The sequence below is a fragment of the Cynoglossus semilaevis genome, chromosome 8, assembly GCF_000523025.1.
Source record: "Cynoglossus semilaevis isolate Cse_v1.0 chromosome 8, Cse_v1.0, whole genome shotgun sequence".
Classification (NCBI taxonomy): Eukaryota; Metazoa; Chordata; class Actinopteri; order Pleuronectiformes; family Cynoglossidae; genus Cynoglossus; species Cynoglossus semilaevis.
Window position 1 is genome coordinate 22,783,669 of NC_024314.1, and position 14,207 is coordinate 22,797,875.

Genomic DNA, 14,207 nt, shown 5'->3' on the forward strand with positions numbered 1-14,207 from the left:
TTTTGTTTTGAAAATCTACAATTTTTGCACCTTTTTTTTATTTGCAAAGCACATTTTCTGTGAAAAAGAAAACCAGATGTAATTACATCCTTCTGTCTGAACACTCCCGGCGTGGAGCCGTCTGTTGAACCCACCTGTGCCAATCGTGCCCAGCTGTCTGTGGTGAAGGAGCAGAGACTTCAGAGCAAAAGGTTCAGACAAGTTTTGTCCCAAATCCTCTGCCACGGACGTCATTTCTGTGAGCCAGGCGGACGTCTGAGACGACATAAAAAAGAGGACATAAAACCGACATAGAGGAAGGTAAAAAAAAAAAAAACAACTGTGATGATTTTAAACATAATGTGTTTGTGTTGGACTTTTGGAGAAAATGATCTGTTTAAATTCTCGTTAAAAATCTGAATATGTATGTCTTCTCCAAATTGTTGTTTTTGTTTTAGTATCTTCAACAGATTGCAGGTGTGTGCCATAAAGCACCTGTGACAGGTCAGGTATCGGCAGCAGCTGCTCCAGCCTGGTCAGAAACACAGACACCATCTGCTCCAGTCGTTGGTCGTAGTCAGAGCCATAATTTACAGGAAAAACCTCCTACAGACCAAAAAAAAGAATATATTATTGGAAGTAAAACACAGTGAATCTTCTTCTCCCCACTAACTTGTTGCTAAGGGTGAAGATTTTGATGGTAATAATACGATTAAATTAGTACTTCCCTAATGTTTAAAAACTCACCTGAAAGAAGTAGTCCTTTTCAAAAGGAACATACAGAAGGGTTTGGACCAGGCTGGCAAAATTAGTGTATGAAGTCTTCAGAACATCACTCATGCTCTATCAAGAATTTAAAGAGAAAAAAATGTAATTCAGACTGAATTGATTTTTATTTTTAACACAAATCAGTTGTAAATCCAACTCTGTGGGACAATATTTTATTTAAAAAAATCAGTGGGTTTCTTAAAATATTCCACTACCTGGGCATTGGAGCTCAGTTCAGAACTGCAGTTGTGGATTTTATCCAGGTGGCTCTGGATACTCTGTAAGTTGCCAACACCATCACCGCGACACAGCTCCAGGACTAACTGCAAAAAAAGAGGAGACTGGTAATTTAAACAATGAAAACAATTAAACATCAATGAATTATTGCACTGCTATTATTTTATAATGAGTTTAAGGGAGATTTTATATAGGAGGAAACCCTACTCGTTGTAGCCTCTGAAATGTATATGTTTTATTAATATTATTATTATTATTGCATTTTCACAACAATGATAAATGGCTTTTGGTTAATTGTAATTGAATGTCCCTATAACCTTTGTGGCAGTAGTTAATGTGTACTAAAGCTAAAAGCTAAATTACTTACTTTAGAAATCACGATTCAGCTATCTATATTCCGCATATTAACATACTACTTACTTTAGAAATCACGATTCAGCTGTCTATATTCCGCATATTAACATGCATTTGCATTTTTATAGTTTGCACTTCATTTTCTAACTTAATGAATACCTGCAACAATTTTTGTCACACCCATATCGTAGAAGTGACACGGAGGTCAGATTAGTTCCTCACCCTTCCTCTCAGACCAAGTATCAGCTGAGCTCTCTGTCCAGGACTCAGGATCTCTGGAACGACCTCGGTCACCAGACTGATGAAGTCTACCAGCTTGTCATACTGCAAAACATTGTGCTGATGCACGATCTGCCACAGAAATGCTGACATGAGCCTCACAGGAGGAACCAGGAGAGGTAAGGAGGACGGGGGAAGAGTGCAACCTGCACCAGAAAGTGAAAAATGTATATATACATATTTACGTGTTCAAAGCAAAAGACCGAGGTCTCACTGTATCCCAAATGCAGTATATGACATCGTTGAAATAATTAAAAATATATATAATTAAACGGACCAACCTTTGCTTTCCCAAGCCATCTGGTGGGTTAAAATGTCAAAGCAACCAAGACAGGACAACTCCGGGAGTCATTTAACCTAAACGGGAAATATGATTTTTCACTTCCGGCTCCAGCGGATGTTATGGTTTTTCTCGACAATGACTTCCTTCAGAATAAACGTCAAACGTCGCAGACAGGTGAAAAATCGGAGAGCGTTTCAGTGATTTAAAAGATAGGCGAAAGGGGTTTTATCGGTTAAAAATAACGCAATTTAAAACAGAATTTTTGTCTGATTCACACACGTAAAATCTTTGTTCGAGAGAATTCCATTTACCTAAACACCAATGTGTGTCGCTAGATGGCGCAATCACGTATACATTCGAAGTGAAAATATACGAATCTACTGTGAACGTCAGCAAATCAAACACAATCTCCATTGGTCAAATAAAGCCTTATTAAAAGTTTTTCAAAAGTCATGAAAACAATATAACCTGTCGGCATTATTTCTAAGCTACGAAATGTATCAAATATCATATAGTTGTATATTTTGTTTACTTAATTTTACATGTATTATACTTAGGTACTTAGAATGTAGCCAAGTGGGTTGTATTGTTGAATATTTTAAACCATGAAAAAATATTTAATAGCAGAAACAGTTTTTCCCCAAGTTGCCCATACAGTAGATAAATAATTCCTGCTCAAAACCAGACAGAAATAACTGTCTTGACTAATAAATAAATAACAAAACAGGTTACAGTGAAGTTAGTCTTGAATTGGGCAAAATCCTCCCAAGGTAAGTAACAACATTCATGTTAGATAGATGTTAAAATGTGTATATTTTTCGTTGAAAAACGAAATACTAACTGATACTGATAATGGCATTATCACAACTTATAAAGAGTGGTAAAGAAGTTAAAACAGTAAAACACACCCTTCTTTAACACACGCCCAGCCAGTCAGGCAGGCAGTCAGTCAGTCAGACTGTACCAGACACTGCTGCAGGCAGTTTCCTTAAAAGCCGCTCCGTAACTGATAGTTGTTGTTTTGTTTTGTTTTGTTTTTTCTTTCTTAATCATGTCGCCCACTGTTTGCCTTTGCTTTTTGAAAAATGTTTCCGTACAAAGATCTCGTGTTTGTGCGTAAACCTTGGTGGAGACGCAGGGAGAGTGGTCGCCATGGGAGGAGGACGGCGCAGAGAAACACCTGGATATGATGAGGACTTCTCGTTTGTCAGTCCCGTTGTCAAGTATCTGCTCTTCATATTTAATTTCCTATTTTGGGTGAGTATGCGCTGTTATTTATTTTATTTTTTAAACGTGCTTTTCAGAGAAACTTGACCGAGACTTCACCGTGCTGACATGTATTTACTTTTCCTTATGGGCAGGTTAATCATTCGTGTTTCTCACTAACCCCAGTCATTCCAGCTTAACATTGAGGTTTAATTTTGGTTAACCAGCAACACAAATAAGAAATTCACACACTCGGCCATTAACTGTGTATCCTTGAGTTATTCAGGCAATGTCAGCAATGAGATAGTGTTACTGTGACTTATTCTTCCTGCGTTTCCTACTCATGTTCCTTCCACCACAGTGTGAAATCCAGATTCGGGCTGCTGGCAGATGCAGCGAACACAGATCTGCACAGCTACGTCTGTTGGAACCCTGATCAGTTTTCCATAAAAAAAATAAAAAAAACCCTGATCAGTTTTCCATAAAAAAAAAACAACTTTCAAATAGTTGACTTTAATACCAGGGCTCAAATAAACAGTTGTCGAATCCCACGGTGACATGGTTCTTTTCCAATTATTAATTCCTTTTAACCTTAAATATTTTAGGAATAACAAAACTTAAACAAACTTTTATTTAAAACAAATCTAGGAATTTCCTGATACAATTTTTTTTAATATGTGTTCTCGTCAATACCAACTGAAAAGTACAAGTTAACCAAACTATTACATTTAACTTTAAGTCCCAGAAATGAGGTTCTGTCTCATTTGGACAAACCTTTGGTCCAACCAACGACTGATGGACCAGAAAGTCAATGTTTGTGTAAAAACAAGCCAAAAGTCCAGACACGTGCGCACACACAAACAAACACACATAACGACATCCACTTTCACTTGTTGTTTGACTTGGTTGACAATGTAACCGAGATAGAGCTGTTAACAGTAGACACACACACACCAGGTGTTTGCTGTATGATCGTTGGCAGTGACAGTGGTTTCACACTGGTTATCACGTAGGGTAACTAAAAACCAGAGCAATCAGTGAATGCAGCACAAAAAAGGAAGCTGGATTTTATTTTATTTTTTCCCAGTTGACTGTGTTTAACCAGGTTGACTGAACGCATAAACCAGTTCAGTGAGTGGGCCGTAAACAAAGCAGAAAGTCCCAGCTGATGAGTTACAGCATGGGTTCCCCGGGGGCCGTAACCGAAGCTGCTTTCCTTTCACAGATTTAATAGAAAGATCCAGCCTGCAGCGGGAGCTGAAACATCTACACATGTCTGTCAGCTATGACTGTGATGCTGTTAAAACTTCTCAAAAGAGGAATAAAAGTATATTTTTACTTAGTAATGAAGCTGCGATGAACTACGTAATCGTCAGGCTGAATATGTCACCGAGCTGCACTGCTTTGTTTAGCTGTAACGCTACAGCTCTGTTCTGTAAAAAATGTTAAATGTAAATTTTCAAAATGTTACTTTCAAATCGTTTTAAAATCGATTTCCAGGAATCACAAAAATAAAGATTAAATTTTTTTTTGTTGCCATTGTAGGATCTAATTTGTAGCTCAGTCAGATTTTAATTATCAAAAACCTTTTCACACCTTGGTCTGTAACACTGGTTCCAAATATGGGGGGTGCAGACCCTCGGGGCACGGAGCTCTTGCGTGGGAGACACATAAGGACACATTTGTGTAAATATCAATATTCTTTAATTTATGAGCTGGGCCAAATGCAGATTTGTGAATTTTTTCCATATCAACTTTGTAGGAATTAGTGTTTTAAATGAAGTTCAGTGAAGATCCGGGGGGTTTATGGGCGGATGTTTAACGTTATATTTTAGTGTACTGTAAAACCGTCTGCTGTTTTGACGTAGTGTGCCTAGCCTGTCGACACGTACAAGATCAGGCTGTGTAAAAACTTGAAGCTCGTCATTGTGGAATGTGTTGTTGTCATTTCTGTTGCCTCTGGCTACTCTGAGCTCGGTATTACACCTACGCTTCCTGCTTGTTTGTGCTTCTGAGCTACGCTGCCCGTGAATGACACCTATTAACTTTACGGACTGTATTCTAATTTTTTATTATTATTATTTCACCCAGCATGTGATTTTGACATTTATGATTTTTTTTTTTTTTTTTTTTGGAGGGGGGTTTGAGCATGACGACACCTGCAGAATATAAAACAGTACAGTGTAGACAGGAAAACTCTGTCCTCCCACCACCATGAGAGCCTGTGGTAATTGGATCCATTTAATTCAGGCTGGGAAGGGGATTTGTGAGGGCCCTCTATTCTTCTGTGGAGACGTGCAGAGAGAGGTGCCCGGTGAAAACGTCTTTATTTAAAAACAAAAAACACCACAGACTGCTGCCAGAGTCTTCTGTTCTACACTTCATTTCTATGGTCACCTCTTTTACACCTGAGAGTGATTTGAAGAAACAACCTTTCGCTCTACCTGTGCTGCCTTCCTCAAACCTTCACTTCCTCTCAGTCTCTCCTTCCTTTGTGGTGAACCTCAAAGCCACTCCCTTGACAAGTACGAACATAGAGAAGCCTTTTTGCCGTCTCTGATGTTTGAAGTGTGTCTGCTTTTCATTCACTCTGCCTTATTGGTAAAAGATTTGGACACAGTGTGTGTGTAAAAATATTTTTCTATGCCTTGCCCTCCTCAGATAATCTCCTTTGTCATGTTGTCCATCGGCGTGTACGCTCGCATGATGAAACATGCTGGTAAGTCATCTTTAATACTCCTGGAGTTTGACCTTTTTATGTTTGAAAAACCGTAAAAAGCAAGTAAATGCAACATGTAAATGTAACATGGGAAAAGAAATAAAATTACAAAAGTGGTTCCCAAAATAGGGGACAGGGTCCCCTATAATAGTAAAAACTATAAAAGTTATTATTATTAATTCTATTATAATTATTCAGTCATGTGGCTCTGTTGGTTTTCTTCATCTAAGAAAATTAAAACCTCATTTCCTGGCTCACTTCCTGTCTAGAGGCAGCCCTGGCCTGTCTGTCAGTGGACCCAGCTATGATGCTGATGGTGGTTGGGGTCCTCATGTTCATCATCACCTTCTGTGGCTGCGTGGGCTCCCTGCGAGAAAACATCTGTCTGCTGCAGGTCGTAAGTCAGCTGTTCCTTCGTACGCCTCTGCACAGAGACACACTTCAGATGAGCTTTGGTTTTTTTTTCATGTTTTTCTCCAGTAGCTGAGGTGGTAATGAGAAACAGCAGATTTTTATTAGTTGATCTTTTTTTTGTTTATATGGAGACATGAAGTCTAATAGTGTCTCTCTGTGGTGTCCATGTCGTCCCACCCAGTTCTGTATCTTCCTCACTATCATCTTCCTGCTCCAGCTCGTGGCAGGAATCCTGGGCTTCATCTTCTCGGACACAGTAATGAAAACATAAACAATGAAATTCTTCCGAAGAACTCTGTTTATATAATGAAACTGCTTTGTTTTTTTTTTTACAATACTTATTTTATACGTATTTTTCTACTCACGTCAGGCCCGGAGTAAAGTGACTGAGATGATCAACAACGCCATTGTTCACTACAGAGATGACATGGACCTGCAAAACCTGATTGATTTTGGTCAAATGGAGGTAAGTGTTCAGTCCATGTATGTTCAAGTCCCGCCCCGGGGGCTCTTCATGGCTCGTGTTTAAGTAAGTGGCCCATGACTTCTTTTTTAAACACTGTTATTACCCAACAGCAGGGCAGGAGAAGAGTCTTTTGTTTGGATTTGTACTGCTCCTTGTGTTATTTAATAAAATAAAAAAAAGAAGTGTGGGCACCTATGGCTTAGTTCAGGCATGGGCAAACTAAAGCCCGGGGGCCGGATGCGGCCCATTCGGCTTTTTAATCCGGTCCGCAAAACTTTTCCAAATTATATAATTTATTTATATTATCATTATACTTCTGCATTTTCCCTGCAATACCCACATTTCCCCTATAGATGACATAGAAAATGATTTTAGCATTGCAGCCTTTATGCATGATTATTACATGTCATGTACCTTAGTTCACACGAACACTCCATATATCTGCGCCTGACTCACCCCCCCTCCTCCCCCCGTTCAATTTTATAATAATTGTGTCCCACAAGTCAAAAGTTTGCCTACGTCTGGTTTAGTCAAATATCAGGGTCACTGTGGTCTGAACAAATGGGTTTTTTTTCTCTCTAACATCTGTTTGTCTCTTCAGTTTGGCTGCTGCGGGGGTGTGACATACACCGACTGGTCCCGGAACATGTACTTCAACTGTACCGAGAAGAATCCGAGCAGAGAACGCTGCTCTGTTCCCTTCTCTTGTTGTATCATATCCAAAGACAAGGTGGACCATGTGTTCTAATAACGTACATGTAATAATAATAATAAATTTTATTTAAAAAGCGCCTTTCAGGTCACTCAAGGACACTTTACATAAAATAAAATAAAAACAGATAATAATGTACTGTATGTGTATTCTACGTGTGTTCTGTTGTTTCGTATGGTACGTTTAATCAGCAGCTGTTCATGTGTGCAGACGGTGATCAACACCATGTGTGGACAGGGAGCGCAGGACTTGGAATACGTAATAGCTGGAGATCAGATCTACACCAACGGCTGCATAGACAAACTGGTCAACTGGATTCACAGCAACTTGTTCCTGCTGGGAGGGATTGCTCTGGGACTGGCTATACCACAGGTACCAGTAGAGCTTAGAAACGTTGGAGTCTTAGTCTGACCACTGTGTGGTGCTGTGGCATCGAGACTGTTCAAACTGGAGCTGCAGCTGTCCATAATGTTTGTAATTCATTAATCAATTGCAAGTGGCGCTTTGGCCCAGAGGCAATGTCTCTGTCATTGGTGTGGAACCCCAGGGTTCACCTCCTGGGCAAGTTCGAATCCCGGTTAGGGCGGTTGGTACCTTCCAGTGGACTCACCACCCGCAGGAAGGTTTGGTACGGTGCAATGTGATTTGGGTGGCGACTGCTGCCCCCGCGACCCGGTAACGGATAAGCGGATGAAAATGGATGGATGGATGGATGGATAATCAATTGCAGATGAGAAAAATAAAATGTGAAATAGTATAGACAGCATAGAATAGAATAGAAAATTGTGACTTATTCCATAACCAGTAGAAACATCAACTATTATCTTAGAATTCTATCAAAATACCTATATAACAATAACATTATAAATAGTAAAAGTACAGTCGCCCCCCGCTGTATCGCCGTTCGGATGTCACGCCCTTTTTTAGTATTTTAAATGTATACTTGTATTGCGGGTATTTCGCACTATCGCGGGGTTTTGCTGTATATAAAAAATTTAAATTTCCAATATTTTCCTTATTTCTGTGATAAAATAAGTATTTTCTAGACTAAGAAAAAAAATACTAAAAAAATAAATTAAAAATTAATTTTATAACAGATACATACAGGGTGTTGCAAGAAATTACCTGTACATACAGATAAACTAGTTTCATTTTTGCCATATTTCACAAGGGTTAATATATACGTAAATAATATAATAACTATCACGTGTCTACTTCGCAGTTTTTCTCTCTTTTCAGATCATTTTCCATGAAATTAGTCTTGAATTTTGAGTGAATGTTGACGAGCCCAAAAAATCCTCTAGCATCTCATTGTCGTTATTTTCCTTCCCTAATAAGAGCTTCTGTTCCTTCTCCGCAGCTGGTTGGTATCCTCCTGTCTCAGATTCTGATCAATCAGATCAAAGATCAGATCGAACTCCAGAACTACAACCTCAAACACCGATCAGACCCGTGGAGCTGACCCAGGCCACCCCACACACCAGTCATGTACACGTTAAAAGTGACTAGAGGAGGATGGGTAGAACCGTTTATACAATTGTTGCTCCTATTTCAATAACCAGCACTCTGTCGCCATCGAGTGGACAGAGGTCAGAATTTCAGCTAGGAAACATTTCATTGGAAGATGAATTTACATTTACCACTTTATAAACGAGATTTGGAGTAGATGTTTGTAATGATGGGTGAACAGGTGACTAGTTTTTTTTAAAAGTTTTTTAAAAAAATTATGAATATAAAGATAAGGGTGTGATGTCTATTATATGGTTATTATTTGAGTTTTATAATTGTATTTTGTACAAATTAAGTCTTTATTCTAAATACAGCACAGGGAAAATGTAAGAGGAACAAAAAAAATATATCGTTTTTATCATCTATATTTTCACAGATGTTTGTGTAGTACAGTATTACCAGCAGTCTCTGATGAAATGCCTGCACACCGCACAGCTGCAGGGCTGCAGAAGTTTTGATCTCACAATCTTAGCATTGGCCAAACCACACAGTTGATATCATGTTCATATCTTGTGGTTTGTATGGAATCTTTTTTTTTTTTTTTGCACATTGTTCTGTTTTGGGGTTTTTTGTATTTGCTTATGAAAGTGGTTTTTTGCACATTGTTCTGTTTTGGGGGTTTTTTTTGTATTTGCTTATGAAAGTAAAATACAGAGGTGATGGGAACTCCCAGGTTTTCCACAACTGAAAAGTGTTTGTATGCACGCCTGAATTGCTTGTTGATGCAGTCACTGCACCACAGGCCAGTGAACAGACAGTGTCTGAAGATTTACTAGGCACTAAACGTCATTTCACCCTCTGCGCTCGTCATCTTAAACAAGACCAAATGTCAAAGTCTGACTGTGTTTGGTCTGGTTTTATGATGACATTTATCTCTCTTGGAAAGAATCTGTGTGTTGTTTTAGTGACTAACCCAAAAGCTTGTGTCAAAAGCACATCTATTTCAAATGTATAGTTGCATCACTATCCAAAAAACTGTCAATGGAGCCGAGTTTACCACTTATAATACTTTTCTTATTACAATTGTATAAAACAAATTTAAACATTATCTCTATTGTCTGATTCTCTTTATCTACTAAACCATTTTACCTGGAGAAATACCTGGACTGTACACAGGTCATTAAGTACTTTAACCCTTTATGTTGCTACACTTTACAGATTGTTTGTAAAACCTGGTATCATGCTGCTCGAAACTCATTCTAGGACAGGGCTGTCAAACTCATTTTGGTTCATGGGTCCACATAAAGCCTGGTTAGATCGGTGTCCATGTTTGTTCTTTGTTTTCATGCAAATCTGTAGAAGTTTATTAAAAAAATACTAATATTTAATTAAGTATAATTTGGCAAGATGTGGTTGGGCATTTTTTTAACTTTCAAAATTCATCAAGCGGGCCAGATTGAACCCGTCAGCGGGCCATATGTTTGACACCCCTGTTCTAGCAAGCTGTGTTGTCATGAGAGCGATATATTTAGCTGATTATATATGTATATACACATATACAAACTATATATGTATATACTGTATATATACAGTACCAATGTACAGTATATACATATATAGTTTGTATATGTGTATATACATATATAAACTATATGTATACAGTATATATATTAATCTTGATTGGTAACGAACACGTCTGAATTGTTAGCTGTTTTTATCCATTGCAATTTTGTGCGCTTAAGGTTTTCTCAGCAAAGTTCAACACAATGGTGAGCTAATTCCTGTCCTCAGCACAACAGTCCTGGGTGGATGCTCCTTTGACATTCAAGTTAAACAAGCAGCATTGAGTGTGTCGTTTTGATGGCTAAATAAGAATCCTAAATTAGAAGTGTTAGATTCTACCGCTTTCTCAGGAAGTGTTTAGAATTTTCTGGAAATGAGAATCAGCGCGCTCAGAGCTGTAATTTGTTGAAATTGGTGTCATTTGGCTTGAGAACATTCTTTTCCACAAAGAAAAACTGCAGCTAAAAGTCTCCAGTGTTTGTGGTGAAGCAAAAAAAAAAACATTGTGACCTCTCATCTCCACCCATTCCCTTCATCCCCAGTCATTCTGTCCAGCAAAAAAAAAAAAAAAAACCTGATTGAAACCTGATGTCTGTAATCTGGGAGCAGAAAGTCCACACCGTGTGTAAAACAGTCCATAATTTAAACATGACATTTCATGTTTATATTGAGGATCATCTGCTATCAGCCCATACAGCTCACCGTCGCCCCCTGTAGCAGAATCAGCAGCTGTTTTTGGAGGTGTTACATGTTTTAGTTTAGTAAAAACAACAAAGCGCAGTGGAAAAGTGACAGTGCAAACCACAGTTTATAGTTAAGGAGCAGCCTCTCGTGGTGTGTGTGTGTGTGTGTGTGTGTTGGCCCCGGGTCTTTTGCTCTGTGTGTGGTCCTGGGGTTTTGCCTCTGACTCACTCAGGCGGCCATGTTGCTGCTTGGTTTTAAGGAGGCCCAGACTCAGACTCACTCAGAAGAGTGGAGGTCAGAGGAGGGAGTTGAACAACAACCCCGTTTTTCGGCGTAACTGCAGGCAGAGAATCAAAGCTTCTACAGCCACAAGTGACAACAGCAGAGCCACGTCGGAGGTTTGACCTGAGAGGAACCAGATCTGACTGGTTCTCTGAAGTGTTTGTTTTTGTCATAAACATAATGGTATACAGTATGAGTACTGTGTATTGTGATTTTAATGGCTGTCATTTTGGTGCAGATTCCTGCAGCTGCCTTAAACAGACAGGCGAAGGCCGAGTCCATGGACACAGTCCCAGAGGACACTGGTCCCTCCCTCTGTCCCTCACATACTGTACATGTATACAGTACAGTACACACGTAGCACTGAGGTACATTAAACATCCTAGTAGTAAACTTTGAAGATATGTTTTACTTTACTGGCTGTAGGATTGGAACAGGTTGTTTCTTCTTTGCTTAATTTAAACGTCCAAACTTGTTTGAATTTTCTCTCTAGTCTATTGCTACTTATGCTATCTGTTATCCATGTGTTTTTAACCATCAACATATTACTTTTTTTTTTTCTTAATTGATGTATTTTTGCTATCTTGCCTGAACTGTTATCAGATGTTTCTGGCACATTCCTTCGCTTTGACTTCTGCTTTTTTTTTTTTTAATATTTTTTCCTCTGAACAAACAAATATAGTTGACTTTACTTCACAATTTGCAAAGTCATTGTTTTTTCTCCTTTAATTAAATATTTTATAACCATAGTTTTCTAAGCTACCGATACATGCCTTGTTAGACTTCCTTGCAAAGGTATTAGTATTTATATTACTATTAATGAGTATTCTATTGCAATATATGTATATAGTATGACATCTGTAGTATTCTCAGTAGTATGAGTATGCCAAAACAAAGTATTCTTTTATATTTCTTTTTTTTTTAGAAAACTCTTGTTTATTTACTACAGATTATTAATAACAATATTCGTAACATTATGAAGATAGAAACAGATACACAGTATTTCTGTGTATTTTAAAATACTGCCTGAAATCTACTTCAGTACACTGGAGTTGACTGACTGTGGACGTGCTTCTCTTCACTGTCCAGCAGCAGCAGCAACATCTCCTCATGTTTGGCTGAACGTTTCAGATGGGGGTCTGTCTCTGGTTGTTTTGAAGGGAGCGGTGTGTGTGTGTGTGTGTGTGTGGGTCCTACTGGAGATGAGGCCGTTTTTTCACGGGTGAGGGTCTGTCTTTACACACATTCTTCCCCTGGCAGAGGGGGATGGGAGGGGAGGTTTTGTTGCTTTGGCTCTGCCCGACCATGTGCATACCAGAGTCAGAGAACACACACACACACATACACACACGTACGCACACACACTTAACAGACACAGCAGAAACCAGTTACTGACCATTCTAGAGCAGTCAAATCAGACTTCTGGACAGCAGGACAGACGCAGGAGATTTTATCATCTTACTTTTCACCATCATAAAAAAGAGGGGCGCTGTGTCGGAGGAAAGTGGGTGGCGCATGTGAGCTGCGGAGCTCTGGTTACAGAGATCCAGACTTTTTCATGGCAAGTTTTTTGGGAGTGGGGGGAGGGAGAATCCACAAGTTTTTCCTCGACCTTGTCGTCTTCTTTACACATATCCAGATCTTTATTTGAACCCATCCTTTCTCTTTTTTCAATTTTTTGAGTGCTCCTTTTGAGCCGTTATTCCTGTTTTGGGGGGAAGTTTGGATGATGAATGGGTTCCGAGCGGATTCTGCAAGGATCGCAGGGAAAGCGCAGCATAAAAAAGTTGGCTGAGAGGAAACTTCGAAGCGCAGATTTATCTCCAAACATGCCGCGTTTGGAAACTCATCCACAGTCCAATGAAGAAACCCTCGTTTTTGAAAACGATTTAATGAATTAGTATTCACAAAAAGATCGCTTTTTTAATCCTCGCAAAAAGTTCCCCATAGTTTTCCAAGATGTCTTCCCACAGTCGGAGTCCCATTGTTGGATTTTACTGGCTGCTGTGCGTCCTGGCTGCCTGGCTCTCAGGCTGCGGGGCAATGTTGTCTCATAACGGGACAATGTTTGAGGACAAATGCAAGAAAACGACAACTTGTGAGGTTCTTAAATACAACTCGTGCCTGGGATCGCCTTTACCGTACACACACACCTCCCTGGTCCTGGCCGAGGACTCCAGCACCCAAGAAGAAGCTTTTGAGAAGTTGACCATGTGGTCCGGTAAGATGTTATGGTGTCAGTAAAGGAAATAAAGACGCGTTATTACATTGTATATTTAAAAACAACCCATCACGATTAAAAACAAAGCCAGAATGTGGGTTTCGTTGACATCTAGCGTCCATAAAACTGAGTAAACATGTCATAGTCGAGGCTCATTCAGAAAAGGAACGCTTTCTTGGCTTCGGTGCGTTAATAATGTTAATTGTTGTGATAATGGGCTGTGATGGAGAGTCTTAAGTACCTGGGCTGATGGTGGTGAGAAAGGCCTGAGAGGAAATGAAGGCTTTAAAGGGAAACAAAAACAATTCCCTGAAGGTGTTAGTGAGGAAACAATAGAAGAGTTTCACCGAATTACAGGGAGCAGGTATTCGTTAACAGGACTTTATCACCTTAACTACCTGTCAGAGAGTGACAGCAGACCGACACACTCGATGGAAGAGGTCTGATGTGCTAATGCTATATGCTATAAGGTATTTACAACTATTTGTAGACCTGTGTGACTCGATATACTGTCCAAGAGTGGGAGTTTGAATCCAGTTATTGTTCTATGGCATGAGTTATATACTAGTAATAACAGAAACAACTCCTAGT

General features: G+C 39.3%; 3 protein-coding genes and 1 long non-coding RNA gene across 8 annotated transcripts in view; 3 read left to right on the plus strand and 1 right to left on the minus strand.

Annotated features, from left to right (window-relative positions):
* The window catches only part of LOC103382786 (zinc finger protein 660-like), a 3,966-nt gene extending 1,927 nt beyond the window's left edge, over positions 1 to 2,039 (minus strand). Inside the window, exons 1-6 of one of the 3 annotated variants that reach the window (XM_008315698.3) lie at positions 1,899 to 2,039; positions 1,561 to 1,763; positions 963 to 1,070; positions 727 to 822; positions 475 to 585; positions 135 to 255 (exon numbers count right to left, since the gene is read on the minus strand). In XM_008315698.3, coding sequence (XP_008313920.2) covers positions 135 to 255; positions 475 to 585; positions 727 to 822; positions 963 to 1,070; positions 1,561 to 1,763; positions 1,899 to 1,917 — 658 coding nt within the window. In that variant the 5' untranslated portion in view covers positions 1,918 to 2,039. Of the gene's footprint in view, positions 1 to 86; positions 256 to 474; positions 586 to 726; positions 823 to 962; positions 1,071 to 1,497; positions 1,764 to 1,898 lie in introns of those variants that run through there. The other 2 variants (XM_025057521.1, XM_025057522.1) reach the window with 2 other exon arrangements.
* On the plus strand, positions 160 to 1,734 carry LOC112487313 (uncharacterized). 2 transcript variants are annotated; one of them, XR_003050295.1, is made up of 4 exons: positions 160 to 300; positions 438 to 456; positions 1,011 to 1,091; positions 1,602 to 1,734. It is a non-coding gene; the product is annotated as an uncharacterized LOC112487313 (long non-coding RNA). The 2 variants fall into 2 exon arrangements; XR_003050296.1 differs by lacking the exon at positions 1,011 to 1,091 and having other exon boundaries at positions 1,602 to 1,730.
* Positions 2,040 to 2,837: 798 nt separating the features above from the next.
* Positions 2,838 to 9,133, plus strand: tspan33a (tetraspanin 33a). The gene is made up of 8 exons (XM_008315697.3): positions 2,838 to 3,157; positions 5,768 to 5,825; positions 6,095 to 6,222; positions 6,421 to 6,495; positions 6,610 to 6,705; positions 7,307 to 7,435; positions 7,628 to 7,789; positions 8,778 to 9,133. The coding sequence occupies exons 1-8, from the start codon at positions 3,053 to 3,055 to the stop codon at positions 8,877 to 8,879; spliced, it is 855 nt and encodes a 284-aa protein (XP_008313919.1). The 5' UTR covers positions 2,838 to 3,052; the 3' UTR covers positions 8,880 to 9,133.
* A 4,221-nt stretch (positions 9,134 to 13,354) lies between these two features.
* Positions 13,355 to 14,207, plus strand: part of smo (smoothened, frizzled class receptor) — a 6,126-nt gene continuing 5,273 nt past the window's right edge. Inside the window, exon 1 of one of the 2 annotated variants that reach the window (XM_008315729.3) lies at positions 13,355 to 13,616. In XM_008315729.3, the coding sequence (XP_008313951.2) occupies positions 13,355 to 13,616 (262 nt within the window). Of the gene's footprint in view, positions 13,617 to 13,669; positions 14,087 to 14,207 lie in introns of those variants that run through there. The other variant, XM_017033943.2, reaches the window with a different exon arrangement.

Bases quoted from the DNA above. Each gene is read 5' to 3' on its own strand.
- tspan33a (XM_008315697.3), top strand. From the start codon at position 3,053: ATGGGAGGAGGACGGCGCAGAGAAACACCTGGATATGATGAGGACTTC. The intron at 6,223-6,420 runs GTAAGTCAGCTG...CGTCCCACCCAG, and splicing joins ACATCTGTCTGCTGCAGGTC to TTCTGTATCTTCCTCACTAT. The intron at 7,436-7,627 runs GTGGACCATGTG...TCATGTGTGCAG, and splicing joins GTATCATATCCAAAGACAAG to ACGGTGATCAACACCATGTG.